Source organism: Mesoplodon bidens (genome assembly GCF_964165515.1).
Source record: "Mesoplodon bidens genome assembly, chromosome: 17".
Lineage (NCBI taxonomy): Eukaryota > Metazoa > Chordata > Mammalia > Artiodactyla > Ziphiidae > Mesoplodon > Mesoplodon bidens.
In genome coordinates this window covers 16,016,266-16,038,038 of record NC_138174.1, presented here as the reverse complement: position 1 = coordinate 16,038,038, position 21,773 = coordinate 16,016,266, and the positions used below count along the sequence as shown (strand labels likewise).

Genomic DNA, 21,773 nt, shown 5'->3' with positions numbered 1-21,773 from the left:
CCTTCTGCAGAAATGCTTCGTTCACTGTGCCCTCAGCACATACTGCTGTGTGTATACATGGAATGCTTTATCTGCTTTTGAAGTAGTTGTCTACCATCGTGCTCAGCGCCCCTTTGAAGAAACACCAAGGGAGATTACTTTTCAGGTAGGAGAGCCAGAAACCCTGCCTTTCTCTAAGGCAGAACCTTCCATCCTGTGTGCTACAGCGTACTGGGATGATCCAAATGGATTACAGGCCCCGAGAACTGATTTCGTTTAGCTGGGCAGGGATGATCCTGTCATCTGGGCCCTAGCAGTCTCTTCCATTTCCTCCAGGGACTGTTCACATCTAAGTTTCTGTGTGTATCATGAGGCGAAAAAGGTTAGGAGGAACAGCTCTAAGGACCTGGTACGCAGTCCTTATGGATAATGTGAAACATGGGATCTGTTATATTCCCAACCGATTTTTATTTTGATTTTCTTTCTGTTCTTTTATATATATTTTCCTCGGTCAAGACTTTTTGCTTATTTCTGTCGTTTGTTTTTATTGTATCTGCTTTTAAAGCCATTTCCAATTCTTTGTGAAATGAGGTAGGGAATGCATTGAATAAGTTATCTTAGTTAAGACAACTAGAGTGATGCAGTTTGAACACAGTCTTACTGTTTACATTAAATTCACCAAAAAATATGCGTCATTTAAGATGAGAGTATGCAGAATCGCTTGTAGGGTAACACCTGTGCCTGGGTGGGAAGCTGGAATTTGATTTTCATTTCTGCTGCCAATTTGCTGACTCATTTCAGGCAATTCCTTTCATTTTCTCTGCTCTGAACTTAACAGATAAACTGTCCATTTTCTTTGTTCTCAGATTTTGGTTATATGTCAAATAAGTATTTGTAAAGTACTTTCAGGTTCTTGGAGTTAAGCAATGTATACTATCATTGCTGATCTTTTTTTTTTTGGCCACGCCATGCTGCCTCTGGGATCTTAGTTCCCCGACGAGGGATTGAACCTGGGCCACAGCAATGAAAGTGACGAGCCCTAACCACTGAACCACCAGGGAATTCCCCTATCATTGCTGACCTTAACCCAGAGGGATTAGAAAAGATTGGCTAATTTGTGAGGTTGTGGCTGGGTTGGTTTTCTTTTCCCATTTGTTGGAACTGTAGTCTTAGAGCAACTTGAAATTGAGAATTTAGAAAATTAAAATGATTAACATGTTCATATTGATATGTTTATATTTGGGATGGAAATGAGTTATTTTGCATGTAAATCGCAAATGTTAATTTTCCCATTGGTGAGGTCCGAGGATTTAGGGCAATGTGTGCTGTAGTGTGCCATCCCACCCCTTCTGCTGGGTTTATTGGAGTTTGGGGGGAAATTCATGTGGGAAGATTAGTGATTGAAAGGTATTTAAAATAATGAATTTGGTATTTCTGTTTTTATAAGATAGTGATTGTTTGGGTGACTTGTAGACAATATCTTTAACTCAGTTGAGGGAGTTTTTTGGCAGTGGAGGTTATGTGTGTAATCGGGAAATGCTCATCCTGTTGTTTAATTTATATCTTATTTCAGATAACTTCTTCGTTCCCAGCTGTGAAGTATACTGCTCCTTTGTTGGTTTCTTTTTTGTATAGGTTGTATTATAGAACCATGTGTAGAAAATAACTTGTTTTTACTATTGACATTTCCAAAATTAATAGTATAATCTGGTCTTTTAATTCTCTGTTTACCAAGAAGAAAAGGTGCCCATGGAACTTTGATATTTAACAAAAGTGAAGGAAAACATAAATTATCCAAACTGAAGATAACAGATATGAATTCATCTGAATAATTATAGCATTTATTTAGCATACTCTTATTTGATTTTCATCCGACAGAGTAATTTAAAGCTTACTGTAGTTAGATCACTTTACTGTAACTTAAAACCTCTCTGGGAGAAAAAGGGACCACTGCCAATTCACTGTAATTTTGCTGATGTTACTCAGACTAAATTAAAAGAGAAAAAGGGTTAATTTCAGCTGAGTGCATAAAATACTTGATTTAAACAAAAAAACCCTGTTTAATGCTAGTCAATTGAAGTCCTAAATATAAGTGTTCTTAATAAAGTAAAAAATGGGCTGAATATCGTCAACCTAATAAATATTATCTTGTGACACACAGTTGAATGGAATAGTGTCCATGAATTAAATCTTTGCTTTGTGGTGATGGAGTGCTCTTTCTAAGCCTCTCTATTCAAGGCCCTCTTATCATAGGATCCTGACTTTTAACTTCACCAGGATGCCTTTGACACCTGATGTTTTATTCACAGAAGTACTGTTGCTTATTTAAAGTTCCCACCAGCACATCCCATGAAGATTAGTGTTTCCTGCCAAATAGTGCCTTTGGCATTGTAACGCTGTCAGAGTGATTGAAATCCACAGTTCAACCTTCAACAGAACTTGTGTTTATTTGAGTAAAGTTCAACCGATCAGCAAAGGACAGGAAATAAATTAGTCATAAAATGAAAGAATTATAGGTATAAATAATAGAAATTGGGAAACTTTCCCCCAAATAGAAGTATTTTGAGAATGCTTCCTCTCAATTTACATTTTTTAAGAAAGCAAGAGCAGTATTTTTTCTTAGATTGCCTGTGGGATAAAAGTGTTAGAAATACAAGTAGGCAGTTTCTCTCTAATCCACTTAATTATTGCTCTGTTGAAGTTGATGTTGGTTTCAGGAGCTCATTTTTGCCTAGGGCTCATATCCTGAGCTTTTCCCCCTTCAAATTATATAGTCATTAATATAATCACCCAGACTGGTGTTTCTCTTTATTTTCACCTTCCCTAAATTTTAAGCTGAAAACCTGCCTTAAACTAGAAATATTTCATTTTTAAGAAACACTCAGTATTATGAAAGTGTTTAATTTTAAAGATAAGATTTTGACAGGCCATCAAGGTCTAAAGTCCTGACACTAGTATAAGAGAATATTATTTCCCATTACTCACAGACCCCTACAAATTTCTTTCCTATCGTATTTGTGCTTTTGATGATCTTGCTTCCTAAAATTTTGCCAAGTACATGTCTTTTGATTGTCATCAGTCTGAGACAGAATGGAGATGGCAAATCTCGATCAGATGGCTTGGAAAATGAGAATTCTTCCCTCATTTCTAGATGAAATGTATTTCATCTAGAGTTTGGGGATGCAGGGTTTTTTTGTTTGTTTTGTTTTTTTTGCGGTACGCGGGCCTCTCACTGTTGTGGCCTCTCCCGTTGCGGAGCACAGGCTCCGGACGCGCAGGCCCAGCGGCCATGGCCCACGGGCCCAGCCGCTGCTCGGCATGCGGGATCCTCCTGGACCGGGGCACGAACCCGCGTCCCTTGCATCGGCAGGCGGACTCTCAACCACTGCGCCACCAGGGAAGCCCGGGGATGCAGTTTTGATAGAGGAGTCCGTAGAGGGGAGCTGCATTGTAATTTTGTAGTCCTGGTTGGCCACTGTGCTCGGCTTGCGGAGAATGCAGTTTTAAGGTGGGAGGATAGAACAGCCTCTCAGCCAAGTTCATCTCTGACCTGAACTTTTAGCCATCAGAGAGACCCAATTATTTCTTCTTCAACTAACAAATTATTAACGTCATAGCATTTAAAGCTGAATTCTTCTTTGGGAAACATCACATCTTTGCAACCTGGCTATAAATATTGTGTTTAAATCATATTTTGTTTGTTTCCTACCTTATTCTTCCTTCCAAAGGATTCCCTTTACCATTTGGTCATAATTACCTTTATTTTACTGTGTCTTATTATGCTTTGCCAGACAGTTTTGCCCTTCGATATTTTCTTGCATGGATGGATAGGCGCTTATTTTGTATGGGCCATAGCACTGGTCTTTCAGAGTTTGCTTTTTTCATTAATTTCTGGTGAGTTGAAGTTAGAAGGATCTCTGTGTCAATTTATCTACTCCCCCAACGCCCCAAAAGAAAGACATTTACTATAACAACAAATGTGGGCATTAGTATTTCTTTCAATTCATTTCTTTCCTCGGCCTTGCGGGGCCCTTGGGTAACCAACGCAAGGCCTCTTCCTATGGGAGTGTCACAGCTGGGAAATGGTTTGAGGACCATCATAAGACTCACCTACCGGGCTTCCCTGGTGGCGCAGTGGTTGAGAGTCCGCCTGCCGATGCAGGGGACACGGGTTCGTGCCCCGGTCCGGGAGGATCCCACATGCCGCGGAGCGACTGGGCCTGTGAGCCATGGCCGCTGAGCCTGCGCGTCCGGAGCCTGTGCTCCGCAACGGCAGAGGCCACAACAGTGAGAGGCCCGCATACCGCAAAAAAAAAAAAAAAAAAAAAAAGACTCACCTACCAAAAGTCTTTACACACACACATACACATACACACACAGGGTTGCTTGGTGTTTTACCATAATGCCTCTTTGAAGGCATGTTTGTACCTTTGGGGACACCTGGGAGGTAATGCTCTCTGTCTCTGGCAATCCCCTGTCTATAACCATCTGGGTTCCAGCATATGGGTTCTGCAACAACAGAATTTCTGTTAAAACTTCTTTTGTTTATGGTCCTTTATAGGAAAAGTCTTTCCTTTTGAATTCTGGTGGCGTTTCTTACTATCAGTATAAAGTGATGTGGACTAAGGAGTGGCATTGGGGACAAGTTTTATATTATAGGTCCTATATATAGTTGGTGTCACAATCTATAAATTCCTGATGGCAGCTATAATACCTTATATATCATTGCATCACATGTCTTGAACATAGTAAGCATTCTAAATTTTTGTTGAAGAATAACAAGAAATTTAGTAAATGGGGGAAAAATAAGGAATAAAAAAACAGCAATGATGATTTAAGGGTAGCCTGTGCAGTACTGTAAAAAAGTCTTTTAAATCACATTCAAAGATCAGTGGGTTTTCTAATTATTATATAACCAGATAGGAACTTTGGAGTAAATCATATAGCAAATACTTTTATATGGCCAGGCAGGCAGCTAAGTGATAAGATTTTTCTCAACTATGTGTAGCCATTTGGGCTGCAGTCAAGTTTTGCTTCATACACTCATGCTTATATCTTAATAAATTGTTAGATATTTAAAATTTTTAACAGGAGTAGCAAAATAATAAGTGAAGACAATGTTATAGGAATAATCTCAAACACAAGAACTGTGTTTAGTTTTTCCAGGTATATTTTTATGTGTGTATGTACTTTATGAAGTACCATAATCAGTGTATATTTTTCTTTTGCTTTTTTCTGCTAACATGATAGTTTCCCATGAAATCATTAAATTTTAATCCTGCACACATGTTATGGGATTATGAAACCTGGTGTCTTAGCATCTGTGTAGAGATTTTGCCAACATAGTTTATAGGCCAAAGGCAAGTAAGACTGGCTTTCTTAGGGCAGTGCGTTAAATATTGTTTGATTGCTTTTTTTCCAGCAGTGTTCTTTTGGGAATCTAGTTTAAATTTGTGGCTAAACCAGAAGAAGATATTCTGCTGTACTGGTGGAGTTTGCAGTGGGGGGGTGGTGGTGACTATTTTTTACATATTTCTATTTTCTAAATATATCATGTTTGAAAATTAGAAAAAAGTAAGTACTTTATGCAGTTTAGAAGATTTTGTAGTTATGGTTGTTCAGCGGCCTTTATAGAGAATCAAAAAAATGTTACCAAGTGATGTGTTTATCAAGTGGCTCTGTTAGTAGAACTTGAAGTTCTTTTATAGTTTAAAGATAACCTAAGTTGGGTATTTGAATATAGGACTGTGTGTTTGAATTATGTCTTTGAACCTCCTCCAGCTTTTTTTTCCTGTGTGACCTTGGGTAAGACATCTAATCATAACTGAAAAGTAAGAATAAAAACATTTGATGCCGATTATGATTTTGATGATGGGTAGTTATCATGACCTACAGCGCTACCGTGAAGATGCGGGGCGAAATTTAAAAGTTATGTTGAGGCCTTTAGAACACTATTTCAGTATAGAATAAGTTGTCAAAAGGCCCCCATTCTGATGAACAAGCATAGACAGAGAAAGCTGGGAACCGGAAGCTGACTTGGCCCCTCGTGGCTTCCAAGCACGTTTCGTTTACTCAGGCTTGGTGGTACTCAGGAAGTCAGTCCTGAAGAACTGGGAGACCCTGTCCAGGACTGGGTGAACTGACTCACCTGATTTTTTTCCTCTGGAGCCTGGCCCTGTGTCGAGTTGGTTCTCTTTTAGATTGAGACAAAGCCTCCGTCTTTTTCCAACTGGCAGCCTCCAGCATATGCGTTGAGTACTGAGAGGAAAAGACTTCTGTTAGTCCACATGCCCCAAATCAGTTCTGAATAAAAAAAATAGATTTCTGTACTTGGCGGGAGGGGGCAAGGGGGTAATAAGAGCTTTCTTTCATTTCCTTAGTTCAGAAAAAATTGGTTATTTCCATTAAAGATAGGGTTTGCTTGGAAGAGATAGATTGGTGACAGAAGGCTTATGCGGCACAAAATATTGTTAATCTAGTCAAAGCAAATTTAGACTTGATACTGACAGAACAGCCGAGACCACGCCCCTTGGAACTTGTCCAGTTTAAGAATATCTTATTTGTTATATTCATTAAAAGGATAACTGAGAAACTAGGGGTTAGTTGTAAAATTACTTTTTTTATTTTTTGGTGAGTGGGAGTTAAATGAACTGTTTGTCAGGAAATTGTGGGAAAAAAATAATCATACACTCTGAGCTAGTCACTCCTGAATCCATGAGAATCATCGTTTTGTTAATTTCATCAACATGTTCATTTCTTTCAGCTCCATGTTCATGCATGTCTTTTAACCCGGAAACAAGAAGACTGTCCATAGGTCTAGACAATGGTACAATCTCAGTAAGTACACATAAATAAGATTTTCAGTTGAAATACTTCCCTTCCTGTGGAGTATGTATATGTGTATCGTGATGAGAATTATTTATTAGTTTTTTTTTTCAAATTAACAAATTAATTTCTTGCTAAGTTAAGTGGAAATTGCAGTGCAGCAAATTCTGGTGAGGTGCAGGGAGAGCTATCATCAGTCTCAGCTTAAATGCTGACGAGATTCAGCTTGACTTACATGTTCACAGCGGCTAGAATAGTAGGGGCATTACCACGCCACGGTGTGAACTACATGATCTGCGGGTTGGCAAGAGCAAGCTGTGATACTAGTGACTTTGATCAGATGGTTAATCGTGGTGTCACACGATTCCCCACGCAAGTGACAGAACACGAGGGAAATGGCTCTCTTGGACCTGCGTGTCTGATCTCGTCTTTGATACTTGATGTTGTCCTCCTTCCTCTTTCTGCTCTTTGCTGTCTTCTTAACACCCTCTAGCAGGTGAATAGAATTCTGTCAATTTATACAAATTTGTTAAGAAAGCAGAGAATCTAGATTTAGTCTGCCGGGTAGATCCAGATAAATAGTAGACCCTTTGGTTCTAGATCTTGAAGGAACTGAAGTGATCAGAGACTGGAATTTCAGGTTTTTACTACTTAATCATATTTTTGCATATTAATTTTCAACTAATATATTAACTAGTAAGACAGCTGATCTGGTAAATTCTCCATTTTGGTATATTGTCCAGTATTGCCTTTAGAGACCCTGCTTTGGGACCTAGGAATTAGAGGACCCTCCTGACCACACCTCCCCACAGGATGAGGGATCTGAGGGGCCAGAGGCATGTGCCCAGCCGAAGCCCTCACTCCGCCCAGCTCCATGCTCTGGGTACCTGACTCTGGAATTTCCTGCTCCCAGACAGCTTAGGGCCTGCTTCTAGGGCCTGCATGGGCCTTTTCCCTGGGTCAATCCAGAGGAGGATAAAACTAATAAATGTACCCTTAGCCTGAAGGTGCCCCAGGGGCAATGGTTTGAGGTGAGTAGGTGTCCGCACGTGTGGGCAAGGCCCCTCAAGGTGTCGATAGAGCTGGGAATGGGAAAGGGGGTGTGGGCTGGCCCTCCCGTGTCACCGCACTATGGTGTGGAACTTCAAGAGGTCTAAAAATTCTAACTTTGTACCTGTGCCTCCAGGTGGTTGAAGGTATATTTGTCAAGGTTGGAGAAAGAGACCATATTTAATAGTTTAGCTTGATTTATAACTTTTACGTATTTAGGCACATGGAATGTGGGTCTCCATTTCTAGTCTTTACCCAACCCCCCTGAGGGGTCTGAAGAGGTGGGCCTGACATTTGCTATTTGATCTTTAGTCAAAACACTTGTTTGGTGATCTTTATGGAAATTTTTAACAATATTGTTACATATAAATCAGTCCATTGACAAATATTTATGGAAGTCTTATAAGATCTAATGCATTGTAGATCTGTAAAACCTGTGCCTTAGGAGGACGGAAGAGAAGATCATGATACAGACCTTTGTCTTCTTTAAGGAGAGCCATTTTTAATAAGTGGGGTGTATGTATGATAAACTTGTTTTTAAAAGATAAGGGGAGATAACTGGATTGTTCAGTGAATTGAAGTTTCACCGTAAAGGAAAATCTGAATAAATGAGCTGAGATCCATTTATTGCCCAGCAGTTCGTACAATAGTATGTGTAACACTCACTGTCCGTGAAAAGGCTTATGTGTGTATAGCATATAGGTGATTCTTTATATTTTTGAAATCAATATAAGCGGTTAGTGGGTACCGATAAATTTGGCTTTGAAGGCAAGTTGAGAGTGAACTAAGTTATGGAGAGTTCTGGCTATTTATTGTAAGTAAGAAGAGAGGCTGTCTTAGCCATTATTCCTTTAGTAAATGAAACTGCCAGAGAATCAGAACTTAAATCAGGAACCGGACTAAAATGATTCTCTAGGTGTGTCAGCTCAGTGTTGAGATACCAAATCTTACCTTACCTGATCTTCTAAAAAAGATTAAGGACCTGGCTTGTATGAAATAATTTCCTTTAAAGTATTTCTTCTACGTTGCTGAAGAAGATGAGTTTTTTAACCTACCTATTCTCTTCTGAAGAATTGTAAAAAGCTCTGTGTTAGGGAACGATACAGTGAAAGAACAGGGTGTTTAAGGTTCAGAATTCTCATTGATCACTACAAAAATAACCGGTTCTTTACTGAAAATGCTTATACAGAGTCTCAGCTGTTTAATAGTTTACTTTCTGGACGTGAGAAATCCTTTCCAGAGACTATAAGTTTTCTGTTCCTTGAATATAGCAAATACATTTTGGAAGAAATACTATTAGTTAACTTATTTTGAAACACAGAAAGGAGGAAATAGGAAAGTAAATCCTTATTTCACTTTATTTTACTGAATAAAAGAGATTTAAGAGGCAGTTAACCTTGTGTAACTGAGTACTGTATTAAAGATGAAGTAGAGATAACAAATGCAGACCATTCTTTCAGAAGTTTGGCCACAAAAGGAAGGGGAGAGAGAGAGGGTGAGTGCTAGAACAAGATATCATAGTAGGGCTTCCCTGGTGGCGCAGTGGTTGAGAGTCCGCCTGCCGATGCAGGGGACACGGGTTCGTGCCCCGGTCTGGGAAGATCCCACATGCCGCGGAGCGGCTGGGCCCGTGAGCCATGGCCGCTGAGCCTGCGCGTCCGGAGCCTGTGCTCCGCAACGGGAGAGGCCACAGCAGTGAGAGGTCCGCGTACCGCAAAAAAAAATATGATAGTAGATGAGCAGCAAGAGGATCCAGAATGATTTCAAGAATTTAGCTTTGGGAAAGAATGGGGAGACTTTCCATTTTTAAGATAGGGAAAGAAAGAGACAGTATTGAGATGTAAGGGAGGAATGACCTTTTATTTTTCTCATGAAGTAGCAAGTTAGATCACCTACTGAGAGAAGCAAAAATGAAGGTGGTAATTTTCATGTCTATAACTTTTGTTCTTTCTGATCGTGTAGCCCAGAACCCACTTCTGCCATCTTGGTCTACAGTCCCGATTATCTCTCAAGGTCTTGTTCGCATGTTATCTTTTCATTCTCTCTCTCTCTCTTTTCCTTCCTTCCTTCCTTTCGACAGGTGGGTCCTGAGACCTCCCAAATAAAATTAAAATTAATCACACACAGTACTCAATAGGTTAGTTATATCACATTGCTTATTTAACCTGTTTTGTAAAAAGTTTTCAGGTCTGTCTCCTCCATTAAATTGTTGAGTATTAAGGAACTGGCCAGTCTTTTATTCACCTCCTCTCTCAGTGGATCTTAGTGTGGTACCTTGTGCATATTAGGGACTCAGTGAATAATTTGTTAAATAAGTTGTTGAGTAAAAGTATAAACACTATTATTATTAATATAGCTGGTTGTAATAAGTACCTGCTTAAATTCTGAAATAGTTTATTGGTACAGTTCTTTTACTATTCAAAATGTTTTTCACAATGGAATTAACTTCCATAGGGGAAGAAGGTATGCCAATAATTTAATTCATCCTGAGTTTGAGTTTTCAGAAATGCCTTCTGTTTCAGTGTTGACAGAAGTCAGATTGTGCTAACTGCCATTCATACTGAAGCAGGACTTTAGATTTTTCTGTCATAATGAGTCATATAGTCTAGCCAACCAACAAATATATAAATATCAGCTGTGTGAAGAAGATTATGCTCAATTCTAACATGTGGCTCCTGGTCTCAAAGAACTTATTCATTTGGGGCAAAATGAAAAATGAAGTTATGAAATACCTAACGCATAGTAAAAAAAATAACAGCAAAAGTAGCAGCACCCCAGTGAGTGTGATGTTGGCAAGGCAATGAGGTCAGATAAGAGAAGGAGAGAATGGCCTGGGGCAGATCCATGGAGACTGGATGTGAGCTAGGATTTGATTAGCTAAAGACAGGAAGGAAAGGTATTTCAGGCAAAATGAATGGCATGGGGAAAAAAAATTGATGCTCATCTTTATAAATATATTTTTTCTTCTTCATCACAACTCTTAGGGTGCCAAAATTTTTATTAAAATCTTGCCAAGATAAATGCATAGTCACTGAAGATTTTTCGAACAAGGCCCCCAAACGATAAAATCTCTGTTCTTTGTAGATTAATCTCATACATGTGTTGTGGGAAGTTTGATTGGGATGAGAGGAAACAATTGCTGTGTATAATGGTTAGCACTCAGGATAGAGGTTACTGTATAAAAATAAATGATATTGACCATGTATGGCTTTGTTGTTACTGTTTTGGTAGTTCTTGTGGTTATTATATTCTTAGAGTTCATATAGTTTATTCAAGGGAATGAAAGAGGAAAGAGAATAAACCTTTATTGAGTATCTACTATGTACCAGGCACTCTGCTTGACATACATCCCCTCATTCCAGCTTCACAGTAATTCTGTGATGTAGGTGGTATTACTCACATTTTTCGGATAAGGAGACTAAGGCCTAGAGAGTTCACGAGCTTCTCCAGCTCACTTAGCCAGGAAGCAGCTCTCAGCAAAGCTAGGGACTCTGTGTGCCTTGAAGCCTGGGCTTTCTTCTCACCCCATGCTGCTGGCCAGGAGCCACTCCTGCCTCTGTTAAAGGCTTTCCATCCTTCCTGTTGCCCCATTTGTTTATGGGTCTGTCTCCTTCACTAGACTGTCAACTGCATGAAGGCAGAGACGATGTATGCTTCAGTGCTGTGTCCTGGACCACTATAGATGTTTTGTAAAAGGTCTGTTGAAGGAAGGAGAGAAGGCATTTCAGTTCCCATCATCAAGATGCTACAACCAAAGTTGGGCACTTAACCAGCAGGATAAAATTACTCTCAACAGTTGAGTGTTATTTTGTGCATTTACAGAGTGCTTCGTGTGTTTAAATGACCGGTTTGGGCGTGTAGAAGAATTTGATGTCCATACGCTGCTTCCTGAAATTAATAACATAGATACGTGAAGAAAGCAACTAAAAAACCTAAGTAGAAACGTTATGTGTTCCCAAACGTTTGTGGGACTGATGGAAATCCTTGGAGTTCCTTTCCTTGTAGATGTGTCACTGTGGTCCCTGCCCACATCTTCACATTGGCTTCCTCTCTGTGTCTCTTTGTCTTCACATGGCCTTCTTATAAATCACTGGATGAAGGGCTCACCCTAATCCAGTATGATCTCATTTTAACTAATTACATCTGCAGAGACCTTAGTTCCAAATAAAGTCATATTCTGAGGTTCCATGTGGACATGAATTTTGGGAGGACACTGTTCAACTCAGTACAACTGGTAATAATATTGTATCTACAGAATTTCCCTAACAGAGTCCTACCAATTGATTAGGAAACCATTCTGTGAATGTGTAAATTGATGCCTTTGGGAAGAGGTACCTAAAGATATTAAAAGAGGGGGAGATAGGAAAAGATTAAAATTGAAAGGGACCTTAATTCTTCTATCTAATGCCACCTTCCCCTAGATTAAGTGATATAGATTAGGTAGGTCACGTGTCAAGACAGTGGTGGCAGAACTAGGACTTCCCTGATCACTGGACAGATTTTCTTATCACACCAGGCTGATTGCTTCACACAACTAGGACAACCCAGTTGCAAGGAATTGCCCTAGGATGGCCACTAATGAATTGGAAGCTTGTGTTATTCTGTGCATCTGGCCATTGCTAAAAATTTTTTTTAAAGAATTTGAGCCTTTAATGTAACAAGGTGTTTTGGATGAGTTGTTTATTGCTGTGGGTTGTAATGAGCCTACAGGGACTGAACCCAAATGGTGAGGTCACGTTCTGCAGTGAAGAGAAGTAACTTATGAATAAAGCACTTCAGCTGTACCCAAGCTGACTGTACAGTCGGGCCACTCCTGCTGGAGGGAAAGTCCTCTTAAAAGCTTCACCTTGATTGGCTCGGAGACAACAGTGCTCTAGCCGACTGGCTCCTGTTTGTCAACCATCATGGCACATTTCAGGTTTTGTACTTAGAGAAGAATTGATGTTGCTTCTGGAATTTCCCTGCCTTCCAGGATTTCTAATGTGGTACCATACATGAAAAGTATCCTAATCATGAAGTCAACAGAGGCTAGATTTGAAGACAGTTTCAAGAGGTCCTGTGTTCAGAGAAATGTGGACCTGGAATCTGTAGGGCTTCCTTTTAAACTCTTTATAATCTCAGTACTTACACTAGCTTATCATTTTCTCATTCTCCCATGGTTTCTACCACAAAAGACCATCATTTCTGAGTCATTTCATCACTCTATGGTCCTGGACTTTCTAGTGTGGGGAGTTCCTTTTATAGACTGTTAGGTGGCCATTCTCTTCTGAGCTTGTGCTAATAAGTTATAGTAAACTTAAATATGTATAAATATTTATATATCAATATTAAATACCTATATATATATATATATATATATATATATATATATATATATATATATATATCTTTCTGCTTAGCAAAACAAGAGTCCCTGAGTGCTGACATGCCAGTTGCTTATGTTTATTCATACAGTATAATTCATTGAAGGTGGTTTTGTCAAAGAAAACACTTACTGTGATCATGGGAGTTGTCCCTTCAGTATTTGTGTGGGTCACCAACCTTCTTAGAACCTCTCAAGGACAAGCCTGTCTCTTCCAATTGTGTCATTGTATAGGTAGCCCTGTTGTCTTTTGTTCAGTACCTGAATGTTATCTAAAAACTTGGTCAAGTAGTACTGAATGCATATGCCAAGAGCTTTCTTTGGCCACAAATTATTTTGTGGCACCTCCATTACAGATATGGATTTTTGATGAACTTCTTGATCCCCCTTTTAGACCAATTCTGTAGCATGAATACTGGTAGGAACACCCAGATTGCCCTTTTTTTTTTTTTTTTTGCGATACGCGGGCCTCCCACTGTTGTGACCTCTCCCGTTGCGGAGCACAGGCTCCGGACGCACAGAATCAGCGGCCATGGCTCACAGGCCCAGCCGCTCCGCGGCATGTGGGATATTCCCGGACCAGGGCACGAACCCGTATCCCCTGCATCGGCAGGCGGACTCTCAACCACTGCGCCACCAGGGAAGCCCTCCAAAGACTTGTCTGTAGTTGCTGTCTACATTTCCTCCTTCCCCTCTTTACTGAAACCACTGCCATCTGGCCTCCAGTCCCATCAATCTGTCCAAACAGCTCTGGCTGTGATTATAAAAGCTCTCCACATGCATCTGTACAACTGACATGTTTAGGTCCTCATCATGTTTGACCTCCCAGCAGCACTTAGCTCTGCTGTTTCTTCCTGAAATACTCTCTTCATGTCTATCCACGACACAGTACTCTGCTGGCTTTCCTCCTGTTCCTTGGCTGTTTTGTCTCTGTTTCCATCACAGGATGTCCTCGGACCAGCTTTGGTTCAGTGTTGGAGTTTCTCAACATTTGCCCTCCTAGGCCCCCACCTCTCCTCTCTTTGGGCAGCCTCGCCAGTGTCATGGCTGCATTTGCTGCCCATGTGATCGTAACTCTCAACTTTTAAGCTTTGTCCAGACCTTTTCTCTGAAATTCCAACTTCCTTCTTAATATTTTCTGTTGAATATCTCAGAAGAACCTCAAATTCATCAGGTCTAAAATCAGACTCCTTTTCCTCCTCTGGTCTTTTCCTCACCTGGTCTTTCTCAGTGTCCCCTGTTTAAGTGACTGTAACCACTGACCATCCTGTGGCACGAGCCAGGGCTCTTTGGAGTTACTTTCCTCCTTTTCCCTTGACTCTGTCCAGTACATTATTTATGGATTTTTGCCCCCTAAATACCTCTCAGCTCCCCTCTCTCTTCATCATCATCATCGTCATCGTCACCATCACCACCACCACCATCGTCATTATCCTGCTCCATCGTCTCCTTGGACCCCCCCCCCCCGCCACTGGTCATCCCACATCTGCGCTGCCTCTTCCACTCTGTTTTCTATATTGGGGCTATAGAAGGATCTTTTCAAAATACACATTTTATCTTGACATATCCTCTGCCAGACCTCTCTCAGGCTTCCCTCTGCTCTTAGCACACAGGCCAGAATTCTTCCCATGGCCTATGTGACCCTACTGGGTCTGGCCCTGTCCTCCACAGCCGCGCTTTCCGCAGTGCCCTTCCTCCCTGAGTTTCAGACTTAGCTGCCACTCTCAGTTCCTTATGCCCACCTTGTTCCCTCCGTTCCCAGGGCCTCTGCCTGGAGTGTGCTTCCTTTCTCTTCGCCTACTTAACTCTCATCCTCCAGATCTCCGTTTACTTTTCCTTTCCTTGGGGACGTCTTCCCTGATCTTCCAGCAGTTCGTGTCCCCACATTATAAGTGTTCATAGCATTGAGCGCCCCTCCTCTGTAGCAGTTGTCATGGTTTGTATTTTATGTCTTTCATGTGATTATTTGATTATTGCATGTATCCGGCATAAGCTCTTCAAGGCGGCAGCTATGTCCGCTTGACTCTCTTACATTCCTAACATCCAATACAGCGCCCATGAATTAGAAGCGCTCTGCATATATTTATAGAATGAATTAATGAGTGAGTGAATGAGTAGATAGAGTCTATCAGGTTGACAATATAGAGAGGTTAAGACACTATGTAAGAGGTTAAGTCTGAAATCAGACTGCTGGAGTCAAATCGCAGTTGTGTACCCACAAGTTGTGTCACCCTGGGCTAGTTGCTTTACTCTCTGTGCCCCAGTTTCCTTACTGTAAAATAGGGATAATAATTGTATCCATTTTACAGGGTTGTGATGAGGATTGTATGACATACACGTAAAGCTCTTAGGACAGGGCTGGTATGCATCAAGTGCCCCATCAACATTAGCTTCTTATCAACATTATTGTCACCAGGGGCAGCAGCGTCTTCAGTTGGCAGGAACTAGAAAGCTTTGGTTAAAATCTCTGTCATGTGGCTTTAGCAGGCCAGTTACCAGGGGAGGAAATGTCTTAGTGATGGAACACTCCTTAGGAGGCTTCAACTTATTTCTGGTTCCATCTTCCATCTTTGCTGCATCATTACAGTAATTTACCACTGATTTGTAAAACATGGGCTATCAAATACTATTTTTTTCTGCAAAAAAAGTTTATTATCCAAGTTATTATCATTCATCACCCTCAGGAAAAGGTTGAGCTTTGAGAGGACCCTAAAGATTGCAGAGAATGTAGCACATTTTTCATCACAAGAGTCACCCTTCCTCCAGTGGACTGACTAACCCCAGTGAGTTACCAGCCATTGAGAGCTCTACCACTTTCTGTTCATTTGGGAGTCTGAATTTTATAGGCCAAGATGTCCAGAGAGCTATCTATGGTCCTGCAAGTATTCTTTCAACACTAGGGATCAGTCTTGTATCACAAATCTTTTATTAACCATTTCCATCTAGACGTGTGAGAATAATATTCTCTGTGTGCACACATACTTTGCTAGTTTTTATTTTGAGTTAATCTCTTATACAGACTATAGAGCCCGACCACGGTTCTCATGTCACTGTCGTTTAGATGGCAAGGTTCAGAGCCCAGAGGAGCTGAGGTGGCATTTCCATGTCAATTACCTTTAAGGCATTCCTCCCAGAGTACCTTGACCGCAGCATTTGTAGTGAGGTGGATGGACCTGGAGACTGTCCTACAGAGTGAAGTCAGAAAGAGAAAAACAAATACTGTATGCTAACACATATGTATGGCATCTAAAAAAAAATAGTTCTGAAGGACCTAGGGACAGGACAGGAATAAAGATGCAGATGTAGAGAATGGACTTGAGGACACGGGGAGGGGGAAGGGTAAGCTGGGACGAAGTGAGAGAGTGGCATTGACATATTGACATATATACACTACCAAATGTAAAATAAATAGCTAGTGGGAAGCAGCCGCATAGCACAGGGAGATCAGCTCGGAGCTTTGTGACCACCTAGAGGGGTGGGATAGGGAGGGTGGGAGGGAGATGCAAGAGGGAGGGGATATGGGGATGTATGTATACGTATAGCTGATTCACTTTGTTATACAGCAGAAACTAACACACCATTATAAAGCAGTTATACTCCAATAAAGATGTTAAGACAAAATTTTAAAAAAAGAAATTAAAAGAACCATCTGACATTTATTCCTTTGCAATAAAGCTTGAGAACTCACTAGAGCCAACATGTGTGAAGGAAGCAGTTATTCTTTTATAGCCCCTCCGGTTGCTGGATTGCCACCACCTGGTGTGACTACACCTACTCTTTAATCTGATAGTCTTGGAAGCAGGCTACCCCCTTGCCGGCTAGAAGCTTATGGTAGCAGAGAGGGGAGTAGCATTAGGTACGCCCTGGTCCCTGGGGTGCAGTGCTGGTGTTCACTGCCGGGCTTGTGTTTCTTAGTTTCACTGTGGTTGGATGTTTCTGACTCAGGGCGGTGGTAACCCAGAGGGGTTTTTGTTTCCAAAGTGGATGCCCCTCCCCATGTATTTACCGCTCCTCCAGCACCACATCTTGAATTTGGTAGGCGCCACAATCTACTCATCTCCAGTTTCGCCTCCTTAGAGAGGGAGGATGACTCTGCTCTCAGTTACCAGCAAATGTTGCATTTTTATAAATACTCATTTGGTGTAGGAAGAAAACATCAGTATTAGACCATACGCTCACTGAAGCAATTTACACAGTTGCAAAAAGACTGCTAACTATATTCCCACGTAGAACAAACAGCACAGCTTTTCTATTGGCTGCAATTGCTCAGGTCCAGCTGGTTTGCTCTATTGGAGTGCAGTCAAAACAATAGAGCAGGTTCTTCCTCCCGAAGCTCATCTGTCGTGGATGGGAAAGAAAGGACCTAGAAGGGTACCTGCAGTTTGGTGAGTGGTGCTGGTTAATTAGTGGGGTGCTGTGAACCCTGAGCTCTCTCCAGGCTTTCCCACCGGCTCTTCCTTCTCTGGCAGAGCCTTAGATGCTGATGCTCCCCAGGGTTCTACCTTGTGCCGCCTGCTCTTTGTCGGTGATCTCCTCCTGTAATTATCCTACACCTACAGCTTGCAAGGCTCTGGCCCATGCTGTCCTGGACCTGAACTCAGACTCCAGCTGCTTACTTGGCATTCCTCCTACCTGGGAGTCTCCAGCACACCTCTAATTTAGCATATTCTAACGAGAAATAATTCTCTTTTCCCCAATATATGCTCTTTCTCCTTATTCGTTCAGTAAATGGCATCACCAAGTAGACCCAACCAGAAACAGGAGTTAGAGTAGGTCCAAATTTTCCCCCAAACCTCACAGCAATACTGCCCTGGCCTGACTATCTCAGAGCTGCTTCCAGACTCTCCCCTTTTGTCTCCTTCCACGAGGACTTTGCAGGTTTCTGTCTGCCACAGCATTTGCTTGGACCATTGCAATATACTCCAGACTGGTCCTCCTGTCTCTTGTCTCAGCCCCCGGCTACTCTGCCATCAGGTATCCAAAATTCTAGTGTAATTAGGCCACTCCTCTGGGTATAAACTCTCCATAACTTCCAGAAGGATAAAGTCCAAATTCCTTGATTCCTGCCCACTTTGTCAGCCCTATATATCACAACTCTCCTACCCAAATATCAGGCTTATTGCTTGCCCTTGTACGTGGGGTCCCCTTGCTAAAAAAGAGGTGTTATCCCTTACTGACCTCCTGCCCTGAGAAACTCCTCTCCCACCTTTAAGAAGTAGCCTAAAGCCCCAAACACATTCTTCTGAGAAGGTCGCCCTACCTCCAGGGTATGGGGTTCAAAGGCTCTTCTTCTTTTTTTTTTTAAACTTATAACACACACGCACACATCCTCAATTGGTTTTGTTTGGTCACTCCGTGCAGCGTGCAGAATCTTAGTTCCCCAGCAAGGGATCAAACCCACGGCCCCTGCAGTGGAAGCGGGAAGTCTTACCACTGGACTGTCAGGGAAGTCGCCAAAGGCTCTTCTTTTTTTGTTTGTTTGTTTTAAGTTTTTTTTTTAATTAATTAACTTATTTATTTTTGGTGGTGTTGGGTCTTCGTTGCTGTGTACGGGCTCTAGTTGTGGCGAGCGGGGGCTACTCTTCGTTGTGGTGCACACCCTTCTCATTGCGGTGGCTTCTCTTGTTTTGGAGCACAGGCTCTAGGCACACGGGCTTCAGTAGTTGTAGCACGCGGGCTCAGTAGTTGTGGCTCGTGGTTTCTAGAGCGCAGGCTCAGTAGTTGTGGCGCATGGGCTCAGTTGCTCCGCGGCATGGGGGATCTTCCCGGACCAGGGCTCGAACCCGTGTCCCTTGCATTGGCAGGCGGATTCTTAACCACTGCACCAAAGGCTCTTCTTAAGAGTTCTCTATCATTTAGTTCACATTTCTACTTCAGAATTTACGTGATAATTATTAGTTCACATGTAGGTTTCATCTATATGATTGTGTATTAAATAACATATATAGTTCCTAAAAGTACCTGGTATATAGGACAGATTCAGTCAGTGCTGATTCCCTTGTTTTCTTGACCTCTGTTAGCCCAAGCAGCTTGAACGCAGGAGCCACGTTCTGTACGTGGCCGTTTCCAGTACCCAGTCCAGAGCTTGCATGAATTGGAAGCTCAGCAATAGTTTCCAGATGAATAAAAACCAGACCAGTTTCCTCCATGTTTTCATCCAGAAGCTCTTTCTCCTTTCACTTGCATTCTTGTTTTCTAGTCATCCTTACAGAAGCCCTCATTTGCCACCAGCTCTCTGATATGGAGGAAGCCGGTGTTTTAATTCTTTTCCCTCCCTTAATCAGGTAGAGCTTACTCAGAGTTCGTGGGAAAAATCATTGTTAACACACTGCCTTCATATAGCAAGGGTAGACCTCCTGGTGGCTGAGGCGTGAACTTGGCTCCCAGAGAGAACTGCATCTGAATTCCAGCCCTACCATCTTTCAGCTGAATAATGATGGATAAGTTGGTTAACTTCACAGAAACCTCAATTTATGCACTGTAGAGTGGGCATAATAATACGTTCCTTGTGGGGTTGTTTTGAGGATTATATGAGGTAATTTATATAAAGGCCTCAAAAACTGGTAATCATTATTTTTATAACAGAAATTCTGTTCATTTCAAGAAAAGATGAACTTGAATTTACTTCTTGGTAAGGTTAATAATTATATCTGAAATTAAAGAGTATTATTTTTCATGCAATTATTTGCCACCTCAGTTTAAAGATAATATTTAAAAACTCATAATTTTTAAACCAGTTTGTTTCTTGTGAGCACCATTTTGGGCTAGTAAAACTGATTTTATATGTAATTTTTTCCAGTCCTATTGAGAAATAATTGACATACGTCACACCCTAAGTTTAAGGCATACAACGTGATGGTTTGATTTACATATACTGTGAAACAGTTACCGCAATAGGTTCAGCTAACCTCCATCATCTCATATAGATACAACAAAAAGAAAAGAAAGAAAAAAAGAAAAAAGAAAATATTTTTTTCCCTTGGTAATGAGACTCAACTCTCTTAACTCTCCTATATATTGTACAGCACTGTTAACTATACGTAATGTTTGCTTTCTACTTTTGCTCACTACTTGCTATCTGCATATTTATTGGTTTGAATAATGTTCAGGGCTGAAAATTTGTGAATTTCAATCCAGAAAAAGATACTTTAACATTTTAGCACAGAGACCATGGTTAGAGACAGTTAACATTAAAAAGCAACACATCACTCTGTTTTCCTATTGACTTAGGAAGTAAAACATTGATTTGTGGGGTCTTCCTGGACCGGGGCACGAACCTGTGTCCCCTGCATTGGCAAGCGGACTCTCAATCACTGCGCCACCAGGGAAGCCCCTGTCTTCTGTATACTTTTTAAATTTATTTATTTATTTATTTTTGGCTGCATCGGGTCTTAGTTGTGGCATGCAAGATCTTTTGTTGTGGCATGGACTCTTCGTTGCAGTGCACGGGCTTCTCTCTAGTTGTGGCACGTGGGCTCCAGAACACGTGGGCTCTGTAGTTGTGGCATGCGGGCTCTCTAGTTGTGGCGCTCGGGCTCAGTAGTTGCAGCGCACGGGCTTAGTTGCCCTGTGGCATGTGGGATCTTAGTTCCCCTACCAGAGATTAAACTGGCATCCCCTGCATTGCAAGATGGATTCTTAACCACTGGACCACCAGGGAGGTCCCTGGGAAAACAGTGTTAAAAGAGAGGCACAGCCAGTGCAAAGAACCTGAGGTAGGAGTGTTTATAATATTAGTACAGTTAAAATCTTGACATATTTCTTTTTTTAAAAAAACAAGATGGGCTTCCCTGGTGGCGCAGTGGTTGAGAGTCCGCCTGCCGATGCAGGGGACACGGGTTCGTGCCCCGATCCCGGAGGATCCCACATGCCGCGGAGCGGCTGGGCCCGCGAGCCATGGCCGCGGAGCCTGTGTGTCCGGAGCCTGTGCTCCGCAACGGGAGAGGCCACAGCAGTGAGAGGCCCGCGTACAGCAAAAAAAAAACAAACAAAAAAAAAAACAAGAAGTGATTATTCCTTTATTTTTAAATATTTATTAACTTTCATATGTGGTATAATGGGAAAAATGTTGGACCTATGGGAGATACTGTTTTAAGACAACAGAAATTCCATTCCTTTCAACTTAAAATCTATAGGGAAGGATAAAATAATCTGATCAGCGATAGCTCTAATTTAATGCAGATTCTGATCAGTATCATAAAAGAGTTTATAGTGTCTCTTGAACTTCAGCAAAGGAAAGATCTATTCTGCCTGGGTGATCGTACGAATGCAGACTATTCAACCTTGCCCAGAAAGTTAGGTTTGAAAAGCGTTGGAGATTGGGGAAAGGGAACAGTTTCTTGGGAAAGGAGAGACTCCAGCAGAGGCTAGGTAGTGAGAGATGTTTAGTCCACTGTCAAGGACAAATGTCATTTAGTTGGAAATGCACTGGCAGGGGCATGGGTTCAAGAAGGATGGTGAAAATCTGATGACTAAACGTGTAGGAGAAATTGAGTGGAGGGAAAGGGTAATTGGTGAAGATAACTCCCAGGCCAAGCTCGTTTTGGTCCAGTTTACA

General features: G+C 41.5%; 1 protein-coding gene across 1 annotated transcript in view; it reads left to right on the top strand.

Moving 5' to 3' along the window:
• The window catches only part of WDFY2 (WD repeat and FYVE domain containing 2), a 170,586-nt gene that overhangs the window by 75,469 nt on the left and 73,344 nt on the right, over positions 1-21,773 (top strand). The window contains exon 3 of the mRNA XM_081214880.1: positions 6,743-6,816. Coding sequence (XP_081071006.1) covers positions 6,743-6,816 — 74 coding nt within the window. The remainder of the gene's footprint in view (positions 1-6,742; positions 6,817-21,773) is intronic.